Here is a 23,850-nt window from a genome sequence, read left to right on the forward strand (position 1 = left end):
GTTATCCATGCTGAAAATGCTGAAACTGTACTCCAGCTGGGTTCATTAACTTAAGTATGACTGCAGTTACAGCGCTGGCTAATTTAGCTCTTAGGGTTAACAGTTTTTACACATATACACACCTCTGCCCTCCTCATTATTGGAATGCACACACAAACACATCATTATCTCATAAAGGTAATGAGAAAAGAAGAGTCTGGCGTTGCCAACAGGCAGAAATTAGCACTCAGTCTCCCTCCACACTCATCCACCGGGCTAACATTTATTCACCCTGAGGTGGCAAAAGCTCTCATATAGAACGTTTCTCTCTCTCTCCCTCTGTCTCTGAGGCAGGCCCTCGTTAAACAAATAGCTTTTAATTAAAGACTGAGTGACATAAAATGTAGCCAGTTCTGTATTTTTGTCATTTCAGTTGATTAAATTTTCTGCACCTGAACTGTGAAGTTTGAATAAGCTCTAAAATGCTGTCTGGGAACTGGCATTGCTTTCTCACTTTTTTTCCTTTAGTTTTTTTAAGCAAATGTTTAAAAGCTCTGAAAAGCTGATTTGTGTATATACAGTTTAGGCCAAAAGTTTACATACACCTTGCAGAATCTGCAAAATGTTAATTATTTTATCAAACAAACTGCATGTTTTTTTTATTTATTACTGACCTGAATAAGATACATATAGTCCACAAGAGAAAATAATAGTTGAATTTATACAATTTTTTACATATGCTTGATTCTTAATACTGTGTTGTTACCTGAATGATCCACAGCTGTGTGGTTTTTTTTAGTGCTAGTTGTTCATGAGTCCTTTGTTTGTCCCGAACAGTTAAACTGGCCGCTGTTCCTCGGGAAAAAAAATCCTTCAGGTCCCTTTGTTTTTCAGCATTTTTGTGTATTTGAACCCTTTCCAACAATGACTGAATGGTTTTGAGATCCTTCCATTCACACTGAGGACAACTGAGGGACTCGTATGCAGCTTACATGTTTTCCTGAAGACAAAATAAGCTAAATTTACACCCCCCCCCCCCCCCCTCCTTCTGAAGCATCAGTGAGCTTTTGAACCTTCTGTAATAGTTGCATATGAGTCCTTCAGTTTTCCTCAGTGTGAAAAGATGGATCTCAAAATCATACAGTCATTGTTGGAAAGGGTTTAAATACACAAGAAAGCTGAAAACCAAAGAATTTGTGGAACTGCAATAATTTTTCTGAAGAAGAGTGGGCAGTTTGACTGTTCAGGACAAACAAGGGACTCATGAACTATTATTTTCTCTTGTGGACTATATGCAAACATTTTTTATGTGAAATATCTTATTCAGGTCAGTATTAAATAAAAATAACATGCATTTTCTATGATCCCTCTATGATCCCCCCTTTAGTAAAATAACATTCTGCATATTCTGCAAGGTGTATGTAAACTTTTGACCTCAACTGTATATATAGGGAATAAAAAAGTATCCCTTTGCATCAGTATACATTTTTATGCATATTACATTAATTTATTTACAGATTCAGCAGTGACAATGGGTCTACATAAACTGGTCCACAAAATTTACAATTAACATTGCTAATTAGGCTTTCACACAGCATTATGTAATCACTAATGTGGCCAGTGTTTATGCCATAAGTCTTGTTTAAGCATGTCTGCAAAAAACGAGTGTACATCTTTGTCAGGGGCTCAATGTGATCTAAATCAAGAGGTAATGACGTCAGCCCATGCATGCTCTTAATTAGCCTTAATTGGCAACATTCTCGGCGGACTACAATTACCAAAGTTGGGATGAATTGAGGGCAGACCAGCCCCTGTCTTTCTCTCTCTGTAATTGCTCCCAAGACAGTTGTCAGTCAGTGTGTGTTGTGTGGGTGCGTGTGAATTTGTGTGCATTCTTCCCCGGGTGACATTTCAGATAATTATATGCGTGAGGAATAAACTGCAGCTCTGACAATAGGGCTCTTTCTGTCCCCCCGTTTCTAATCCAGACAGTCGCGGCATATATTACCATTTTGGTACACTTAACAAGTGAGATTACCGGAATTCATAATGAAGGAACTGAACTACAACTTCTCTCCGACACCGCCGGTTTAAACCAACTCATTTGCATAAGCGTATTTAACGAGAGTAAACAAGCAAACAGACAGACGGGACTGTCCGCACGGGGAAAACAACCAAACAACAAGAGCTCATAGATGCTTCAATGGAAATATGTTAAAGACCTTGATCTGGTGATGTCTCTCCTAGACTCACTGATGCGTCTGTTAAATCCACACCTGTGGAGTCAAAAGAAAAGACACATTTCCGGACACTTTTGATCTATCTATCTATCTATCTATCTATCTATCTATCTATCTATCTATCTATCTATCTATCTATCTATCTATCTATCTATCTATCTATCTATCTATCTATCTATCTATCTATCTATCTATCTAATCTATCTATCTATCTATATTAAATTATACACACTGTACATATTTTCACATGTTCAATTAATTTCCAAAGCAAATGTAGGCTAAATTGCTCATAAATATGAGCGTTGTGCGTAACCCTCCTACATGTTTATGCCCTCCTCTTCTACCCCAAACAATAACTTCTGTTTGTCCACATTGGCCTAATTGAAATGTGTCAGATCATAACCGTTAAAAACCATTTTACACGCCTCGTTTATTAACGATTTAAATGCGCTTAACGGCTGAAATCAGTCAGCTGTCAGGCGCCCGCATGGGGTCACCGGGTTAAAACAATATGAGCGCATTCAAACCGCAAAACAGTGTCTGCAACTGACCGCGCACAAACCTGCGGGAAATACGCACACGATCACCAAAGAAAGTCTTGCATCGGCATTTATACATCCGCCACTTACACCACTCCTATATGTATAGAAAAACTGTCGTTTAGTTTTTGAGCTGCATTTGGCAAAGCTAATTCATATGAATCAAGTGAGAAATGTAAAACTAATAGCATAATAATAAATTAATGTATATAATAATAATGTGCTATGTAGCCTAAGGATTTCATAAAAAATATAGCCGATAGATAGATAGATAGATAGGTAGATAGATAGATAGATAGATAGATAGATAGATAGATAGATAGATAGATAGATTAAAAAAAATAAAAATAGTTGATTTATTGAGTTTATTTTCTTCCGTTGCAAACATGCACGTACATTGCATTTACAGTTTTAAAAGTTAATTACATTAATGTCAAACAAAGTTCTCTTTGAGTATTTTATTTGTCCACGCATGCATCACCTAACTTAATAACTTAGCCTAAGTACAGTCTGCACAGTTTGTTCAACCGACTCCCTGTAATCCAAACCCAACGATGTTTTGTGAGGATGCACCATATGCGAAGTGTGTCTAATGCATTTAATGAAGCCTCAGTTTTTTTGCAATGACATCAGGTTTTAGGACCCCCACCCACTGGAGCTCATTGGTTCTTGACGGGCTGTCGGAAAAGCGTTGACATTGTCCCGGTGACTTGCCCCCGGGTGGTGGGGAGGAGGGACCTACTATAAAATACCCCTCGTCACTCTCGGGCGTGCCAAACACAAACAGTGCACGAGTGAACTGGAATAACGAGTGAATTCTGCAAAGCCACTCACAAGCACGCGCTTGCACCTGCTACCAGTAAGTTTATTGAGAATATTTAGAAAATATACGGTGTTATTGGTTACTTTGTATAAAAGTGTAAAAGCAGTTTAGTTAGGGCCCGCATTATTTAAACTATAAAAATAGCCTAATTATCTCCTTCAGTGGAGTGTTTTGTTATAGCTACGGTTTTGGTAGGCTATATTAGATACTTTATTTTTATTCTGTGTAACAAACTTTACAGCTTTGCTTTTTGTAAGTTTATTGAGTTGGCGAGTTGTTAAGAATTTCTGACATTTCTGAAAGGCTACTTTAAATATGTTGTATTGCATTTGATCGAACGATATTAATTTGTTTTACTTCGTTTTTAATTTAGTATTACATTTAAGTTTAGTTTTTAACAATTCCCTTCTTTTACAGGAATATCACATCTAAGCTGAGAACGCACTGAACATCATGGACTCCGACACGAGCCGAGTGTCCAGTAGACCTTCTTCTCCTGAAGGCGATGATCTCTTCCTCTCCGCTGTCAAGAAGTCCGTGGGTTTCTCCGGCGCCGTCTCCTCCACGCAGAGCGACTCTCCTCCGGAGTTAAGAGGGGCAGACCTGCGGGGCGTCTCCAGCGCCGACGAGGACGCAATGACTCTGAAGATGCTCTCCAAAAAGGACCGTAAACTTCTATCCGAGTCCGAACTGCAGAACATGCGCCTCAAGATCAATAGCCGAGAGAGGAAACGCATGCACGACCTCAACATCGCCATGGACGGCCTCCGGGAGGTCATGCCCTACGCCCATGGGCCATCCGTGCGCAAGCTCTCCAAAATAGCCACCCTGCTGCTCGCACGCAACTACATCCTTATGCTGAGCAACTCGCTGGAGGAGATGAAACGGCTCGTGAGTGAGATCTACGGAGGAGGGAGCGGGGCTCATCACACAGGCTTCCACCCGTCCAGTTGTGGCACCCTTGCGCACGCCGCGGCCGCTCCGTTACCGGGTCACCCCGCTGCTGTCTCGCATTCGTCTCACCCGGTGCACCATCCTCTGCTTCCACCGGCAGTCTCCACTGCCGCGTCTCTCTCCGGGCCGGGTCTCTCAGCCGTCAGGCCGCATCACGGACTTCTCAAGGCACCATCAGCCGGCGCCGGCACACTTGGCGCTGGTTTCCAGCACTGGGGTGCGGGGATCCCGTGTCCGTGCAGCATGTGCCAGGTTCCTCCGCCTCACGTGTCCGGTATGAGCACCGTCAGCATGCCACGACTGACCAGTGACTCAAAATGAAGTACTGAACTTTGATGAAAGAACTCTGCATAGACTTTTATATAAAAGCTGTATTATCGTGTTTATGGCTGAACAATTTGTTTTTGGAAAGCACAAATAGTTCTGAAGCGAAGAAAATAGATCAAAGCCACTAACATAGAGTTTTCTAACACTTTAGACATATTAGGGTTACTATCCATGTGCATTTCTGTGTATAAAGTTTGTGAAAATGGCACACCTTACTCATTTTAGCCTTCAGACACGGGACTGCTATTTACAAAATGAAGTTTATTGCGAAACAGATTTATAGCATACAATTAAATCCGGACAATTCATGTTGCAGTTAAAAAGGGCTAAATAATTTATTGGGCCATTACAATTAGAAATTATACATTATAAGTCCTGTGTAAATATGTAGATAGCGTTTGTACAGTTTGAGAGATTTTATATTACCTTCCCCAGTTTATGTTTGGGGTCAGAATTCATTTGCCAAGCGCTGTCTGTAACAGGAAAGTTGCACCTGTTCATTCCTGCACTCTCTCTCTCTCTCTCTCTCTCTCTCTCTCTCTCTCTCCCCTCTCTCTCTCTCTCTCTCTCTCTCTCTCTCTCTCTCTCTCTCTCTGTCTTTATCTCTCCCTCTCTCCCTTTAGTTTTCTGGCTTTCCGTCTTTGTTATTTTTATCTCTTCTTTCTGCACAAGCTTACCCGTCAAGGCCGATGCGAAGAATGATCAACTTTTATTTTTTATAATAAAGTGCAAAATGATATTTATTTACTTATTTTGATGGTATTTCCAAATTAATGTGCGGTGAATGTTTGAGTCCTAACTGTAAAATAAATGTTTTAAAATGATGCATTTCTTTGCTTGTTTGTGCTTGATTAATTAACCTAATTTTTCCCAATATGCAAACTCTCACATAGGCTATGCATAGTTCTTCCAACATAAAAGGGACAGAATGGAAAAAGAAAATGAACAAAGACAAAAACAAAACAAATATATAAAATTAGGTGACCGATTTATAAAAAAGAAATCTATCTATCTATCTATCTATCTATCTATCTATCTATCTATCTATCTATCTATCTATCTATCTATCTATCTATCGAAAGTAATATAAAAAAATTAAATTACAAACAGCGCATTTTGCTGTAAGATTTGACAAAAATAAAATAGAAATAAATAGTGGTAGCCTATTTTTGGAAACAAATAATCACTTATTCGCTGGTGAGGAGAACAAACAGAGAGTGCTCAGACCGACACCATTTACTTTATTGTAAACTGGAACAAAGATGGTCTAAAAAGAGTTTGAATGTTCAGTAACTTGCTCCGAGCTTATAGACAGACCATAAACACAGACCGTTTTTATTTTAGATAGTTCATAATATAGGCTAGTTTACTATTTATATTGTAGTTTATATTTTATATTTTATTTTGCATTTTAGGCTAGAAATATTTTATTAGTAACAACTAACGCTTGATAAATTCTATAAATCTAGTTTTTAGTTACGAATTATTTTTATTTTAAACGCATTATCTGAATTATCTGAACAATTATATATTCATAATTTATCCCAACTGTATGATTTATCCTACACATTTTCCTATACTATTAGAAAGTATTTAACTACATTAAATTCTAATTAAACTAAGCTACTCAGCTGAATACCGAGTTTCTTTTTAATTAACAAAAACAATGATCAACGCTATCAAACGAATTTTGCTCAACTTTTGCGCACTTAAATAGCCTTCACCATTGCGTTTCTTTAGCGTTAAAATCACAAAATTGTTGATCATAACCCGGTAATTCTGAACTGTATAAACCAGTCATTGATTAAGTTCCGACACAGATTAGGATAAAATATAGATTCCAGTCTATGTCAGACAGAGAACAAGTTATCTGTGATATAATAAATGTATCAGTGACTTTTCCCGTGATTTGGCACGTCTAGGTGACATTAAGTTCTGGAACTCGCCTTTATTTCTCCACTTCTGTGTCACCTGTGAACACCCTTACCTGTCAGCCAATGATTCTGCTGCTTTGGGCAGCTTTCCAAACGAGACCTTGTAGATTTTCTTATTAACTTTTATGAAGCATATCCACTCCATTCTGGAAAAAATGAGATAACCTTCATGTTTTTAAGCCTCAAGGAGGAGATCATTTATTTAGAATGCGGGAAACGCATTTGAAGTCTTGCACTACACAAAATATGCACCAATAGAAAAAAAATGGAACTGCGAGATGGAGGGAATAAATAAAGGAGTATTAGGTGGAATACATAACTAAACGCCAGCAGCTGGATGGCAGATTGCTCTTTCTGTTGCAATGTTTTCCAAGGGATTTTTGAGCTGGAACGATATGGAGTGAAGCTAGCTTTTGAATATTCATATTTGCCACTTGTTTATTTGTATCTGTTTTAAAATTCATTATATTATATTATAATTCGTTATATTAATTTTGTACCACAAAGAGGGTCATTTTTATTTTATACGGATAAACGTTAACTGATTATTATAGAAGATTATAGTTTATTTATTTACTGTTTCATTTACGTTTGGGCAGTTTAATTATGTCATGTCGATTGAATAGTTTAAATTAAACTAAAATGGCTTATCAACAAATCTTTACGCAAGTTTTTTAAAGTTTCAATGAAAAAAGTTTGAGTACACATCCACCCAGTCGCAGTCAGGCTAATCGTAATTTCGACCCCAGATTGAGCTCCATGAAAGCAAACAGACTGCTGATGTCTTGTCTTCCTTCACTAACATCTGCTTGTTAGTAATTTTCAGCCGCCTCGCCCATTTGCTCCGCGTAAAATGCAATTACTCCGAAAGGTAATGAGAATTACACGCTATCACGTTTCCAAATTAATCAGAGCAGCACCTCCCCCGCAGAGCCACTGAACACAGTCCACCTTAACGTCTTCTCTCACTGACTTACTGACACATATTTAGATACTAATAGGCCTTAACTAATAAATCTACGTAAGTAATGTGTCAGGAGTCTATATAGAACTAAAAGTGCCGATTTCAAGTGTACTTTAATACATCATGGCATACATTTCTTTCAGATGATTTCAATGCAAATTAACTGAATGTACATAAACTGTTGCATTATAATGCTATAGGCTACAATTGAAACTTTTGTCAATAGATAGCTAATATTTATCCTAAGTACAGCAGCCTCATGCATAACATTTTCACAGATTGGGTTTAGTGTTTAATATTTATGTGTGTGTGGTGGTTTTAAACTCAGATCTTAAAACCATTCTTAAATCCTGTGATTCAGCACAGATGTTGGGCCATTCAGACGCAAACACTGGGCCTTGTTAGCCCAAAGGATTAGAGCGAGAGGATTGAAGAGATGCATCAAAGGTGGTGAAAAAACACAAATAATGTGGAAGAAAAGAAGAGCCAATGTAAACAAATAAATGAAGTGCATCTGTAGCATTGTGGAACAATGGAAAGTAACAAGAAAGAGAGATGGGGAGAGAAGTAAAGTTATCCACTCTGTCTCCTTCAGTCCTAAAACGTGTTTTTCGGCCTCTCGGTTTCATTGATCCATCATCGTTATAGCGAGCGTCAGTCATTTATCACATAATCATTCCAAGAAGTGCATTTTAGAGGAGGAGCAGACGGATGATTTGAGGAACCCATACACTGGCCATATGAGACCACACTTCCCTCGGGACGACTGTTTATCTCACCCTCCATCATCTGTTCATCCTTATGTAACACACCCTATGGAGTCAAGGACATCTCCAAGTAAAAGACATTGTATTATTCTTGATTTTAGTTGGTTAATCAATCATGTAATCATCACATGAAGGAAAAGTGAGTAAAACAAAACATTGAGTGCAACAAGATATTGATACATTCTTCTGCATAAATATTTCTCAATACATTCGTCATTTACCTTTTTCAATTTATTATTTTTACATTTCCATTTTTTGATGCTACAAATTAGGAAAGAATTACAAATTATTTGTCAAACCTCTGTATAAACTGATAACCTACAATTGTTTTGTTAAGGAACTATTACTAACTTGTTTCTTTTTCGGTGAAAGTCAAAAAATTAAATATTTTTCATTTGGGAAAATCAATTAATTTAGATTTTGCCACATCCTGTGTTTTTCTTTCTTTTTGTTTTGCATTTTGCAGTGACTGTAGCATTTTGCAGTGACTGTATGTGAAATACAAAATGAATATGAACATTAGTATCACATTGATATGACATTTTAATTCTTATATTTGTAAAATTATAAAATAACCCAACATAACTACCTAATAGACTAAACCCAGAATTTTTGTACCGTAACAAAACAAAAAAACTAAACAGAACCAAAAAGCAAAATAAAACAAAAACCTATACTAAACAACTAATAAGTAAAAAAAAAAAAAAAAAAAAAACTAAACAAAAAAAGAGTGTGGTGAACAAAAATATAAAAAACCCAAAACAAAATATCAAACAAAACCAAAACTAACTAAACATTAAAGTGTGGCAAAAAAAAAAAAAAAACTGAAACAAAGCAAACAAAAATACCCCCCCCCCCCCCAAAAAAAAACCTAAATATCAAACTAAACAAAAACCACACCAAAAATGTAACTAAAAAAAAGATTGTGGCAAACAAACCAAAACACCTAAACAAAAAAAAAAAAAAAAAAAACACAAAACACACAGAGTGTGGCAAACAACAATATAACAAAACAAAACAAAAACCAAACCAAAACAAAACAAAAAATAAACCAAACCAAACCAAACCAAAACTAAACTAAAAAATAAAATAAAATAAAATAGAGTGTGGCAAACAAAAATAAAAAACCCAAAACAAAACAACAACAAAAATAACAAAACTAAACAAAACAAATAAAAAAGAGTGTGGCAAACAAAACAAAAAAATCTAATTAAAACAAATAAAAAAACAAAAACTAAAAAAAGTAGTGTGCCAAATAAAAATATAAAAATAAAAAATATCAAACAAAACAAAAAACAAACCTAAAATAAGCCAAACTAAACCAAAATAATAGAGTGTGGCAGACAAAAATATAAAAAAACAAAACAAAAAACAAAACAAAAGCAAAACCCAAACGAAACGAAACTAAACCAAACAAACAAACAAATAGAAGTATATATAAAAATAGTATATAAGTATATATAAAAATAAATAGAGTATGGCAAACAAAAATATAAAACAATCAAAACAAAACAAAAAAGTGTGGCAAACAAAACCATCAATGGATTTAAAGTAAGGCAAAGTTTTTCAAATTGTCTCTGTTTCAACAAGTGTTATTGGGCTTTTGGGAGTCAGAAAGAGTGAGGGAGACAGCATGTATGTGCATCTGTGTGCTTGTTTGCAGGTCATGCGCTGGGGTGCTATGCACACCTACAAGTCTATGATTTTAAAGCCAGCGCACTCTCATACAGGGTGTGTTTACCGAAAGAGTCAATGTATTTACTGAAAGAGAATAAGACAGATGGAGCAGAGAAACCCAGAGAAAGAAAAGAGAGCCAAAGGAGTGTAAGAGAGATAGAAAGATGTGCATTAGGAATGTTTGAGCGGTTAAAGAAAGAAGGGATAATCCTGTAAGGGGCTGAACTCTTGGATATTCATGACTGGCCGAGTGTGGATGCGCTGTGAAAAGAGGACAGGGCCTGGACAACTTAACATCAAAGAGCACCATGGGAGCTCCGCAGGCCAATGAGGGTCTGCTGCTGCTAGACCTTTTGTTTGAGGCTTTGTTGCTGTCCAGCTGAACCTTTTCAGAGAAATGATCTTATGAGCAGTGTCCTTTCAGAAAAACTCTCTCTATGTGTGTGTGCCCGATAAACTCTAAACGACTTTGTCCTGCAATCTGATCCTGTTCTGGCATATGTCTCCCTGCTTCAATCCACTGGGAACGCACTCTCATTCCCTGTCCTTCTGCAGCACTAAATCATATTAGCAAATTTAAGGAGTGAGCAAGCAACTTTCTCTGCCCACTTCTGTCGTCACACACGCTTTGACATCCGTGCTCTGTATTGCTGCATTTAGATGGTGTGTGTCGTTGTGTGTGCATGTGTCAGGGCATTTGATGGATGGTCGGGTGATAGAGGTGTTTCGCTCTCAGTTTGCATGGGTCGCCCGACTCTTCTTTTCTCTCATTTATCTTCACTCATTTTCAGCCGCCTTGACAAGCGTCTGAGAATCCATCCTTCATCAGGCCTGCACTGCCTGAATGGAGGGCAGACCGGCACTATAGTTAACATTCAACAGCATTTACTCTGCACGCATGCTATAATCAAACAATGGAGCATCTCAAAGACTTTTTGCCTGTATAATGAGTTTAGGACATCTTAGGCTGGTTCATTTTTTTTCCCTGTAACTTTTTTACCACTAGTAACTTTCTGCCTTTCAGCCTATGATCTTGACTGTGGGCATGTGTGTTCCTGCTTTTGTTTCTGACTTTGTGTGTGTGTGTCTCTGGCTTGTTCCTTTTCATGTTTTCTTATTGTCTGTTCAGCTAGTCAGTGAGTTATTCCTTGTCTTCTTCTCAAACCTAATGTGATGTCAGCTCATCTATCATATCCCATCAGCCTTCACTTTCCCTTCTGGACAGGAAGTTCACTCTTTTTTAAAGCAAATGAGCCCATGTTGTTAATGATCTATTGACTTGAATGGAAATAAGACTGAAATCTCAAAAAGTGTTTTTAATACTTAATTTCACGAGCTTAAAATCCCCACTAAAGTCTGACCTTTTGTTAGTTTTAATATCTAGTTTATAATTCTTTTTCAGTCAAACTGCTTGACAATTCTGGAAGAAAAGTGAGTAAAAAAAAAAAACCTTAAACTGAGTACACTGAACATGGGTGATAAATTCTGCAGCATTTTCTGTCTCAAAACATTCATTATTTAGATACCAATTGATTACATTTATTTATTTATTTATTTATTCATCAGAATTTACCTTGAAGAGGGGAACAATAAATATGAGTTATTCATGTGACCATATATACACTCTAAAAACTGGCAACCTGCAAATGTTACTATGCTGTTTACCTTTATGGAAAGGAAGTTCACTTTTTTTTTCAAAGTAACTGAGTCCACTTGGCAGCCATCTTGGTAATGGCCCTGGCTAAGTATTGACTACTGATTGATTAAAAAATGCAAAGAGTAACTAAAATTGTTTATTATAATGTTCAAGTTTCACCACTAAAATCCGGAAAAAAAAAAAAAAAAGATGTATACTCTACATTTAGTTTTAAATTAAAACTTTTTATTTTTTATTTTAAAGAAATGGCCTGGATCATTTTTAAAAAGACGTAAACTTCATTTCCCAGAAAAATTGCATGTGTTTAATGAAATTAAATTTAAAATCTATTTCTACTTTCTGTGGGGTGTAGCCCAAAGGCTGAAACCATGTCTTGAACATTGCAGGGGACGATTTGCAAAAAATTGGCGATTTGCAAAAAATATTTTTTTTTTAAGTATGAAAAAAGTTCAGTTAATGTTACTCGTCATAATAAATGATCAATTACATAAATCTGTTAAAACATACAGTGGTGGCCAACATTATTAGAACACAAGTATTATCACCAGATAAAAACTAGTTTTAAGTCAGTTATTTCTATTATTTGCTGTAGTAGGATATATCAGTTTACATTTCCACATAGTAATTTTGCCATTAATTGTAATAATCCAGTGAGATTTTTGTTTGACAACAGCCAGAAACAGAACAACCTAAGACAGAATAAGAACTGTGGCAATGTCTCCAAGTTGCTTCAAGAAACTTACCTGCACTTAAAACCATTTTTAGTTCTAAAAAAAATTTAGCCACCATTGTATATGGCCTGTATTTTAAAATGTAAAACGGCAAAATAGTAGTTTGCATCACTGGAAATTACAGTGGGTTGTTATCTTGAAATAGTTGTCCAATATTAAATAGTCTACTCAGCTACTTACATCTTACCTCACACTCTTTCACTGTTGAAACTGAAGCGTTACCAATATCTCAAGACCAATTCGTATGTATTTAACGAGGTGGTTAATTCGTACGAATTCGATTTTGTAAGTTTTGTCTAGACCCCAGGGACGGGTAGGTTAGGGGCAGGGTAGGAGTAGGTAATTTATACGAATTCATACGAATTGGGGAACTTGTAAAATACGTAGGATTTAGCCAATGCTCGCCATCCGCTTTAAATTCTTGAGATCAGAGATCATTAGAGTAGGATTGATTCTGATTGGGTGTCAATGTTTGTTGTTCATCAGCTGTAAAAAATCGTTATAAAAGTGATTCCAACGGTATAGTTTCTCTGTGCTTTTGTCATTATAGCTGTGATGTGGACTCATTTTAAGAACAATTTTTAGAGCTATATATTTATCACTATCTTTATAGTTATTGTCAGGAGCACCGTAAGGGGTGGGGGATTTAGGACGATTTCAAGGGTCCGACGAGAGAAGTTTCTAAGCAATTTCTAAGCGATTTTTACCAAGGGGGACGTGGAGTCAATTTACGGTTCAGGGGGCCCAGAAACCTTAGCGGCACCTCTGGTTATCGTCTTTGGTGTGAAGAGGCCATATAAGCCCACCTTCTTTAATTTGCCTGTTTATCTCAATCATTGATGAGCACTGTTAGACCACTGAAGCAGACCATCCTAAAAAAATTAACAAGCAGAACTTTGTGTAATAAAAAGAAGAAGAGCAGCATCAAGAATATTAAATTTTGAGGGGAAAATTTGGCCATATTTGATTATTGGGAGGAAATGGGAAATAAACACCTATGAACTAAAAGGGAGGCTAATCTTTCATTCTAAACATTGCACAACCCTAACCAGTGTTAGTTACTCTAAAAAATTATTAATTACTAGTTACTAATTACATCTTCAACAGTGTAATTACATTACCGTACAAATTACTCTTAAAAAGTATTTAATTACATATTACTAATTACTTTCTAAATATAAAGATACAAGGATAGACATGAAACGGTTGATTCTTTCAAATAAATAATAAATAACTACATAAATTATTCTGGTCACACTTTAGATTAGGGTCCAATTCTCACTATTTACTAACTATTAACTATTCCTCAATATACTCCTGGTTATTAATACTAGTAAAGTAGTTTAAGAATTGAGTAGGATTAAGGATTTAGAATAAGGTCTTGCAGAATAAGACATTCTTATGTGCTTTTAAGTAATACTGATACTAATAAGCAACTAGTGAGAATTGGACACTAAAGTGTTACCAATATTCTTATTAACTTATCAACCAAAGTATTTAAAGTGATAAGGGTACATAAAAACATGCATTATAAGGTTAGACTTTAAATTTTGATGTTAAATCCAATATTGTATTGTATATAAATACTCTACAGTCTATACACGCTATTAAGTTCAGTTACATAAGAAGTAACTGTAATTAAATGACAGAACAAATAAGAGTAATCCCTTACTTTACTTATTCATTGGAAAAGTAATTACATTACAGCAACTAATTACTTAGTAACTAGTTACACCCAACTCTGACCTTAACACACAAAAATGAATACTGTCTGAATATGAATCAGTATATAAATCTAACAGAAGCCTTGCAATTTTGTGAATAGTAGATACAAAAGTGTTTGTAGAAAGCGAAAAAGAGTGAGGGCGGGAACCGTCTTAGAAATAGTCACTTTACTCCCACAATTTACATGTCAAAATCAATAAAGAATGAATTATGAAGGGAGCTGACAAAACTCAATGGTCTTTGCATTTATTCATAAATCAGTGCTTTAAAGAGATCAACAAAAAGGGGAAGAAAACTTTAAAAACCATGAAATGGAATTCTGCCTCACAAAAGCTTTACATTTTTTTTGCATGAAGCCTTTTGGCACGGCATTCTGCAATGCATATGTTCAATGTGACGTGTCAAAGTGAGTGCTCTTATTAGTGAAATGTGACACACACGGCAGCTGGCACTGAGTAGCCCGTGACAGCTATAATCAGTGTGTCCTCAGCAGGACCGCTTCGGAGCGTGTGTTTAAAGAACGATCCCCAGCACTCTCTGGACGGCAGCGACTGTGTATGATTTTGAATCTGTTGTGTCAACTGTTCTTCGGGCGACTTGACAATAGGCCCATGGGGTGACTCTTCGCCTCGTCTCATCCATCTGAGAAGCCAACCGTTCTGTCCAGGCCAACCTTTCCCAGAGCATGCTGGGAGTCACAATACCCAGCCTTCAGCTCATTGGTTCCGCCCTATTAACAGCTTGTAATCTTCTCATATCCATGGCCGCCGGCCCAGAGCAACACGTCAAGCAGGGTTCGCAGCGCTCTGAAGCTCTAGACAGCTCACCTCCCCCACGTCAACTTTTTCGCAGCATCTCCAACAGATACACGTTCGTGAAAGTGAACGTGAATCGTCTGACGGAGTTTGAGGCCCTCCAGTCTCGCCCTCCACACCTGCTTCCCTCCAGGGGAGAGAAAGAGAGAATAAAGTTGTGACATCTGTTAATTTCTCATTAGAACTTTTCTTTATGCAGGTTTGTTGGTGTGCGAGACAGCTCCGCAGTACGTGCAGTACGGACACAAGCTGGCGAAGGGCTGGCCAGCCGGCGGTTGAAATATCACGCTCGGCATTTAGCAGACGTTTCTCGGCATCCATGGTCTGGTAATGAATATGGAAGCAGACCTTCTCCGTTTCAATGTTACTGATTTTTTGCATCAGCTTGTGTTGTGACCTTCCACATCATGAAAAACAGTTAGCAGTGCAAGCTGTCAAAGTTAGCACAGGTAGTCCAACTTCTTTATGCCAATTGTTTCCTTGTTGTTTGTGGTTTTGTTTTGGGTAATTAAGCTCAGGTGTCTGTCAGAAAGGCATTGTGTTTCCACTGGTGCACAGATTTGTTTTTGGTCACCCATCTTGCCTTTGTGTTCCTGGATTCTAGGTGCCCTTTCACATAAACTCAAGAAATAAGGAAATGGAGTGAGGAATTCGTTACAAAATGGATGGTTGAAAATCATTTATATACATTTGTAAGACAGTAACTGGGATTTTTTTAGGTCTAAAGATTGAGTATTTATTCACCCTCTTTTCTTTTTTCATCAGGGGTCAGGTTTTTCATCTTCTGTGGAACACAAAAGTAGCTGTTTTCCAGAATGTCCTGGCATCTCTTGAAATGAAACTGACTGGGGCTGAAGCCAATATTGCCTGTTTGTTATATTTCACATGGTATCTGAAGGTTTAAGAAAATACAATTTACATTTTTAGCACTCTTTAATACAAATAATAATAAAAAATAAAATAGTAAAAGATTGATGTAGTGAAGGTTTTTTAACACTACATCAATTGCTTTGATATTAATGGTGATTAGGGCTATAAATCAATATACAAATGTATAAATAAATACATTAATAAATTACATTAATTAATTAATATAAGAAAGTAAAACTTTTTAGTGGCGTATACATGGCGCACTAAATTATTATTGATTTTCATGTACAGCCATATTTGTGACCCTGGACCACAAAACCAGTCACAGGCAGCATGGGATATTTGTAGCAATGGCCTAAAATACATTGTATGGGTCAAAATTGTCTATTTTTCTTTTATGCCAAAAATCATTAGGATATTAAGTAAAGATCATGTTCCATGAAGATATTTCCTACCGTAAATATATCAAAACTTAATTTTTGATTAGTAATACGCATTGGTAAGAACTTCATTTGGACAGCTCAATTAGACCCTCAAATTTCAGATTTTCAAATAGTTGTATCTCGGCCAAATATTGTCCTATCCTAACAAAGCATACATTGATGGAAAGCTTATTTATAAATTAAGTATAAAATCTCAATGTCCAAAAATTTACCCTTATGACTGGTTTTGTGGTCCAGAGTCACATTTGAGACTTTTTTTATACTATGTCAAATTTTGAAAACTCTTTTATGTATTTGTTATGGATCCATGGACACTCACTAATTTTGATTCATCCCTCAGTGAACAGAAAACATGTTTATAGTTTACAGCAATGTGATACAGAGATATTAGACTGAAAAATATTTGTTTTCCCTTTTACTATGGCATGAGGGCAGTTGAGACATTAGTTCACTTCCAGAATATCCTGATAACCCCCCCCCCCCATGTCATTCAAGATGTTCATGTTTTTCTTTCTTCAGTCGAAAAGAAATTATGTTTTTGAGGAAAACATTCCAGGATTTTTCTCCATATTGTATACTTCAATGATGGCCGACAAGTTGAAGGCCCAAATCGCAGTTTCAATGCAGATTCAAACGGCTCTACACGATACCAGCCAAGGAATAAGTAATATATACTTTTTAACTCCAAATGCTCGTCTTGCACTAGCTCTGCGATGCGTATGCACGACTTGGTACATTACGTAGTCTCATTGGAGATGTTACACACGGTTAGCTCTTCGTCTGTGTACTCTGGTTAGAAAAACTAGGGTAGGGCAAAAAACTCCATCTCATTTTCTCCCCTAACTTCAAAATTGTTCAACATTGTTGTTTTACCTTTTTTAGTAAACGCTGTTTGACTTTTTTCGCACGTTCGTTTTGTAAATTCCGGGTTGGTACTTCTGCCTACGCCATGCATGACCTTTCCAACGCGACTATGTAATGTGTGAGGTTAGGCTGGTGAAAGACGAGCATTTGTGGTTAAAAAGTATATAAATTTATATTTTTTAAATAAAATGACCGATTGTTTTGCTAGATAAGACCCTTTTCCTCAATGGGATTATGTAGAGCCCTTTAAAGCTGCACTGAAACTACAGTTTGGACTTTCAACCCATTGATCCCCATTGAAGTCCACTATATGGAGAAAAATCCTGGAATGTTTTCCTCAAAAACCTTAATTTCTTTTTTATTGAAGAAAGAAAGACTTTGTGGATGAGATGAGGGTGAGTAAATTATCAGGAATTTTTTTATTCTAAGAGTGAACTAATCAAGTTATCATGCATGTGTGTGTTAGCATGTGTGTCTCAGAGATGGGAACCTCAGCAGTGCCAAGTGAACACCACCTCAGCCAGGCGTTTTACTGGTAACCACAGGAAACAGGCTTGGTGTGAATGAGCTGATTGAGCCCCCAGGTGCAGCTCCAGAGACCCAGCCCAAGCTCGCCGGCTTGGCCCAGACGGAGTACACTCTGACCCCCACAAAGACAGCCCTCATCTCCCCCCTCTGCCTGGCTCCACTGGTCCCTGACCTGCTCCAGCCTCGCCATGAAACCCACGGAGGCAATGGGTGCTGGGGGCAGGGGGTACGGATGTGAGCCCCCCGGCACCGCGCCACCCCATTCAGCCCCCCACAAGCTGGAAGGAAGGACGGAGAGAGCGGGAGGGGGGCGGTGTTGCGGGTGGACACCAGGTTCTTTCTTTCCCTCTCTTTTTCATCTCTTCTCTCTGTCTCTGTGTCAGAGCAGGTGTCCCTTTCGGCCCTCTCTTCTCGCCCTCCCTCCTTTCTGTCGCCGTTTCTTTTCACACACACGTTCACAAACGTACAGCTGACGAACATCCCAGCTCTAATCCATCACAGGCTGTCTTTTATAGGTCAGCTAGAGGCACACACACTTTCACGCACCCCAACACACTGGCAGGTTGTGTTGCCCTGCAGGTGCCTGGCGTTGCGATTGCTCTTTAAATTCTCTTTCCTGTCTGAGCCTACGAGTATGTGCGCATGGATGCCATGATACCATTCACCAGGACTGGGTGCCGCCACCTTCTTACCCTCCTCTCACCCCTGCCTGACAAACAGGAGATTCTATGTTCTCACCTCCTGCTCTCAACGTGAACAACATGCTTTCTGTTTACGTCTCTTCCTTCCTCTCACGTTTCCAGGGAGGCTCAATGAAAGTGTGTGAATAGTTTGGGAAAAGAGATAATTACACCGTTTGTATGTTTTACAATCAGTCCTACCCTGGGTATGTCCGGCGCGCCACCTGTGATGAGAATCATTAGGCCTTCTGTTTGTTCACTTGCTTCCTGATTCAATGTATCCCACGCATGCAAGAAAGTATCACAGTATTGCATTGATATAAGCAGAAATAAAGACATCATCAATCCCATTCATTAAACATGCGGCATGTGCTCACGATCAGGGTTTTCAACCATTGGAAAGATGATCAAATCATTAGCATGGAGGGCAGATGAGGGGGCGTCAGGAGCAGAAAAAGAGAGAGAGAGTAAAAGAGTAACTCATTAGCTCATTACAGCAGTAGTTCTCTCATATTCTTCGAATGGTTAGGGAGTGTGTTAGTTAGCCACAGTTTAAAGATCTCTATGTTGGACAACTACGTGGACAAAAGAGCAAATAATCTAACTGAGCATTTAACATTTAACCATTAACTTGAGACTAGATGAATATGGACTTGAAGAGGTGAACTGCTTTATTGTTACTCAAAGAACCCCTGGAAGAAGATCTGGAGAGTGTGGACCAAGAGCTTGAAGGTAAAGTCTTTAATGACTGAACACAACTGAACTTTGAAGAGATTACCCAAAAAATGAAAATGTTGCCATAATTTAGTCAATCTCATGTTGTTCTTTGTTCTGTGGCACACAAATGATGATGTTTTGAAGGTGTTTCTGTGCACTAAAAGTCAAAGGGGTCCAAAGTTGTTTTGGATCACACTTGAGTTTGATTGTATTTTTCAAAAAATGTCCCACAGAACAAAGTCAAACTTCATTTGGAATGACACGATAGTGAGTAAAAAGTATTTTCATTTCTTGGTTGAACAATCCCCTTCAACACATTCTGTAAATCCCTACAATCTTTTCTATTTGATTCAGTTGTCTTACATGTGTTTTCTTAATATCGTCTTTCAGAATGCAGGCTGTGCCTAGTTTTAGGTGCAGAGAGCATGGTGAGGGCTCTTTGCAGCAACTCATGCCAAGAATGGTACGAGTAACGGGAACAGGAGGACCAGGCTCCAGTGCTGGAGGTATCCAGGGGCCTCTAAGATCTTCAAAACCCCCTCGTGAGCTTAGTGTGGAGGAGCAACAGGAGCTACGGAGAAAGATCAACAGCCGTGAGAGGAAGAGAATGCAGGACCTCAACGTGGCCATGGATGCTTTACGGGAGGTCATGGTGCCCTACTCTTCTCCCACCGGTGTAGCTGGAGCACTGCAGCACCCTTACCTCCCTCCTGGAGCCCCTCCGACTGGACGGCGCCTGTCTAAGATCTCCACGCTGGTGCTGGCCCGTAACTACATCCTGCTTTTAGGCTCCTCCCTGCAGGAGATGAGGCGGCTGCTGGGCGAGGTCAGCATCGGGATGGGTGTCAGCGGGACTGTACCACGTCTGTTGCTGACAGGGGGGTGGCCGTTTCTTACCGGGCCAGGACAGCTTCTGCTTTCTCCTCCTGAGCAGCAAATGAGCGTAAAGTGCCCTCTTCTGCCACAGGGGAGCCAGGAGGAGCCCTTGCCATGGGGGTCAGGCAGCATGTCGGAGAGCCTGGTGTGCCAGTGTGGGGTGTGTCGGACCCCACAGGTGGTACACATTAATCCCGCCACACGTTTCCCAAAATGATTCCAACATGAGTTGGAGAAAAGGCTAAAACAGAACAATTTAATAAAATGCAGGTTTTTTTTATGTCTGTGAACACTCTTAAAAATAGAAGTTCCAAAAGAATGTTTTTGCAAGGATGCCATCAAAATGTTTTTCGGTTCCACAAAAAACTTATAGTAAAAACCATTGTGAAGAACATTTTTAAAAATCTATACTATAAGGAACCTTTTCTGCATTTGAAAGGTTCCATGGATGTCCAAGTTTCTTCAACCATCGATGGCAATAAAGAACCTTTATTTTTAGGAGTGAAGGGTGTCTGGGCGACTTTTTGATAGCACTTTACAGGTTTAATTTGTTAACCTTAGGAATAGTTCTCCCAAAAACTAAAATTCTGTCATCTTTTCCTCATTATCATGACATTTTTTAAGCCTGCTTTCTTTGCTGGAACACCAATAAAAAATAAAATAAAAATAAAGTTCAACAGAAGAGCGTCACCTGATTTTGAAATGTGACTGTGCAGCAACATTTTTCAGTGAACCTTTCATAAGTAGAGTCAAACTAAAAATTATTCAGACATAAGATATAATTTTTAAAATATTTTTTTGCTAGTGGGTGCAGGACACTATAGTTCATTTATATAAATGAGGATAGCAAAATAAAGTAAACTGTAACATATTACACCCAAAAATACTTCATACAGTGAACTACCAGTAAAATTGATTAAAAAAAAAAAAAAACATTTGGACCAAAAATATTATTTGATTTCTGAGTTTGAATTCCTGGTTAAATTAAAAAAAAAAAAAACATTTATCTGACATTATCAAGATGAATTTGTTCTGACACAGTAACTCTTGAGTTCTTGTCATATTGTATTATCATTTCATAAACTATAGTGAACAAACTGTGATAATGTGAGAAATGTTGAATGTGTCTGAATAATTTTTGGTTTGACTGTAATACATTTGTGATTATTAAGATGAATTAGTTCTGACACAATTTAACTCAGAGTGAGTTCTTGTCATATTTACTTGACATTTGTTGAAGGTGTCTAAATAATTTTAGTTTGACTGTATAATAAACAAATGCTGAGTACAACTTTTACAGCATTCATTAAATTTTGGTTAATGCTAATTTCCACATAAATGACCCTGGACCACAAAACCAGTCATAAGGGTCAATTTTTAAGCTTTGATGCCATTGATGTCTGATTTCTTACGATAGGACAATATTTGGCCGAGATACAACTATCTGAAAATCTAGAATTTGAAAAAATCGCCTTTAAAGTTGTCCAAATCAAGTTCTTAGAATGCATATTACATTATTTACAGTAGGAAATTTACAAAATATCCTCATGGAACATCATCTTTACTTAATATCCTAATGATTTTTGGCATAAAAGAAAAATCGATAATTTTGACCCATACAATGTATTTTTGGCTATTGCTACAAATATACCCATGCTACTTAAGACTGGTTTTGTGCTCCAGGGTCACATATACTAATACATTTGTAACATTTCAAGTGATATAAACTTGAATGTGCAAATATGCATTAACTAAAGGTACCACTTTTGCGAAACGCTCCTAGATATGTCTCCCACATTGTTGTTCTCTCCTTTGTGTTTGAATTAAACTAGTAATGCTCAAAGAGTATCTGTGCATCTGTTGTTTGGAACTAGTGCAAAAGTTCATCTCTCAGCACATTTCCTGTTTTTTCATCTCATTCTCTGTCATAGTAAGCGTGTGCATGTGTGTGTGTGTGTGTGTGTGTGTGTGTGTGTGTGTGTGTATGTGTGCTCGGCTACATCCAAACGGATTGAAATAATTAATTGTGCACCCCTTTTGCAGCACAAGGACGGAGCCTTTCTTTCACCCCAGCCTTCCCTGAACCCACCCCATTCAACTCCCCAAACAAACCCCACATCAAACCCGGCAGCCCCATAATAATTAGCCCACAGCCTCACCATCTTTAATCCATTCCCTCGTTCGCTGCTTGTCGGGGTAAATGCGTTTACACGGGCCGGTGTGGTGCCATTCATTACTCTCTGTGAACAGCATATTCAAACGCCCGGAAAATGTGTTTCCACCAAAGGAGTTCACTTACCTAAATTACAAACAACACCCTCTCCAGCACCCAAACTCTGACATCCACCCCTCCGAAGACTAGACGGTTGAAAAAAAAAGAAGCAATTCTTTCAATCTCAGGGCACAGTGAAAGCTGTGAAAGGAGGGAAAAGCAATTCCATCTTGTGGATAGGGGTGCGAGAATGAGAATGCAGATTATAATCATAAGAATAATGATAAAATACGAGGAATAATCGGCCCCACTGCAAAAGGGGATTAGTCCGGCCAGGCGCGTGAAAGAGGGCGAGAGGCTGAATGGAAGGAGTCTGTTGCCCATCGCCCGGGACAAAAGAAGAGGTAGATGCCATTAAGTGAGATTAGGGTTAATAGGCCTTGATTTTCTTACAAGGAGGTAAAAAAAAGAAAGAAAAAGAAGTACAGAGGGGGGAGAGGTGGGACAGAGAAGTAGGAAAGATCAAAGTAAGACGCCCCGACTTAAAACCCTTCTCTTTGCGAGGACGCACACACACACACACACTTTAACTTGCCACCTCTTACATTTACATATAGCTGCCTTATGTCCGCTGACAACTTGAAGAGATTACCTCACTAATTTTACCTCACTTCAGTGCTTTTCTTAAAGCCATCTTCTCCTGTCGTTCTCTCCTGAGGTGATAACTTTCTCTCTGATGATGGTGGGCGTATTGTGAGAAGGATGTAGGGGTCTGCTCTCTCTTTGTGCTCATTCTTCAGCTCATCAGTGCAGCTAAATCCAGCCAAAACAAAATGAGACAAAAGAAGAGAAAGTAGAACGGGGTGTCCTATTGTTCTCCACTAAATGCCAATGTGTCCTGGTATACTTCACTGATATATTGCCTGACCAACCACTGTGTCAGTATGTGTGTGCTGGAGAGAGAAAAACTGACCTCTGTATCTGTACTGTGAATTTACAAATTCTCAGGCGAATTGATCTGTTTTATTACTATTTAATGAGTGGAAATGTTGGTAAAACCAGTCAAGTATGTATAAGAATGTGAGTTGCACTAACACATTTTAAGTAAATTGTACTGCTACTGCTCTGTTCAATTTACCAGTTGTTTTCAATTAACATCTACTTATTATTGAAGGTAAAATCTACTTACCCAAGTTAAGTACATTTAACAAATGAGCAACTTTAGTTTGGCCAGTAAAATCTAACATTATTTGTGATTCTGGACCACAAAACCAGTCATAATGGTCTATTTTTTTTTTTTTTTAGGGTAGGACAGTATTTGGCAGATACAACTATTTGAAAATATGTATTTTTTATAAAATCTAAATATTGAGAAAAACGCCTTCAAAGTTGTCCAAATGAACTTCTTAGCAATGAATATTACTAATCAAAAATTAAGTTGTGATATATTTACGATAAAAAAATTACAAAATATCTTCATGGAACATGATCTTTACTTAATATCCTAATGATTTTTGATTTTTTTCAA

General features: G+C 37.9%; 2 protein-coding genes across 2 annotated transcripts; both read left to right on the forward strand.

Annotated features, from left to right (window-relative positions):
• The first annotated feature begins 3,484 nt into the window (after window positions 1-3,484).
• olig2 (oligodendrocyte lineage transcription factor 2) lies at window positions 3,485-5,686 on the forward strand. Its single transcript, XM_073846207.1, has 2 exons — window positions 3,485-3,617; window positions 3,999-5,686. The coding sequence occupies exon 2, from the start codon at window positions 4,035-4,037 to the stop codon at window positions 4,854-4,856; it is 822 nt and encodes a 273-aa protein (XP_073702308.1). The 5' UTR covers window positions 3,485-3,617; window positions 3,999-4,034; the 3' UTR covers window positions 4,857-5,686.
• A 13,377-nt stretch (window positions 5,687-19,063) lies between these two features.
• On the forward strand, window positions 19,064-21,872 carry olig1 (oligodendrocyte transcription factor 1). The gene is made up of 2 exons (XM_073846347.1): window positions 19,064-19,249; window positions 19,625-21,872. Exon 2 carries the CDS (start codon window positions 19,626-19,628, stop codon window positions 20,325-20,327), a length of 702 nt encoding a protein of 233 aa, XP_073702448.1. The 5' UTR covers window positions 19,064-19,249; window position 19,625; the 3' UTR covers window positions 20,328-21,872.
• The last annotated feature ends 1,978 nt before the right edge of the window (window positions 21,873-23,850 follow it).

The sequence above is a fragment of the Garra rufa genome, chromosome 8 (assembly GCF_049309525.1).
Source record: "Garra rufa chromosome 8, GarRuf1.0, whole genome shotgun sequence".
Classification (NCBI taxonomy): domain Eukaryota; kingdom Metazoa; phylum Chordata; class Actinopteri; order Cypriniformes; family Cyprinidae; genus Garra; species Garra rufa.

Coding starts and splice junctions, on each gene's coding strand:
- olig2 (XM_073846207.1), top strand. CDS start 4,035: ATGGACTCCGACACGAGCCGAGTGTCCAGTAGACCTTCTTCTCCTGAA.
- olig1 (XM_073846347.1), top strand. CDS start 19,626: ATGCAGGCTGTGCCTAGTTTTAGGTGCAGAGAGCATGGTGAGGGCTCT.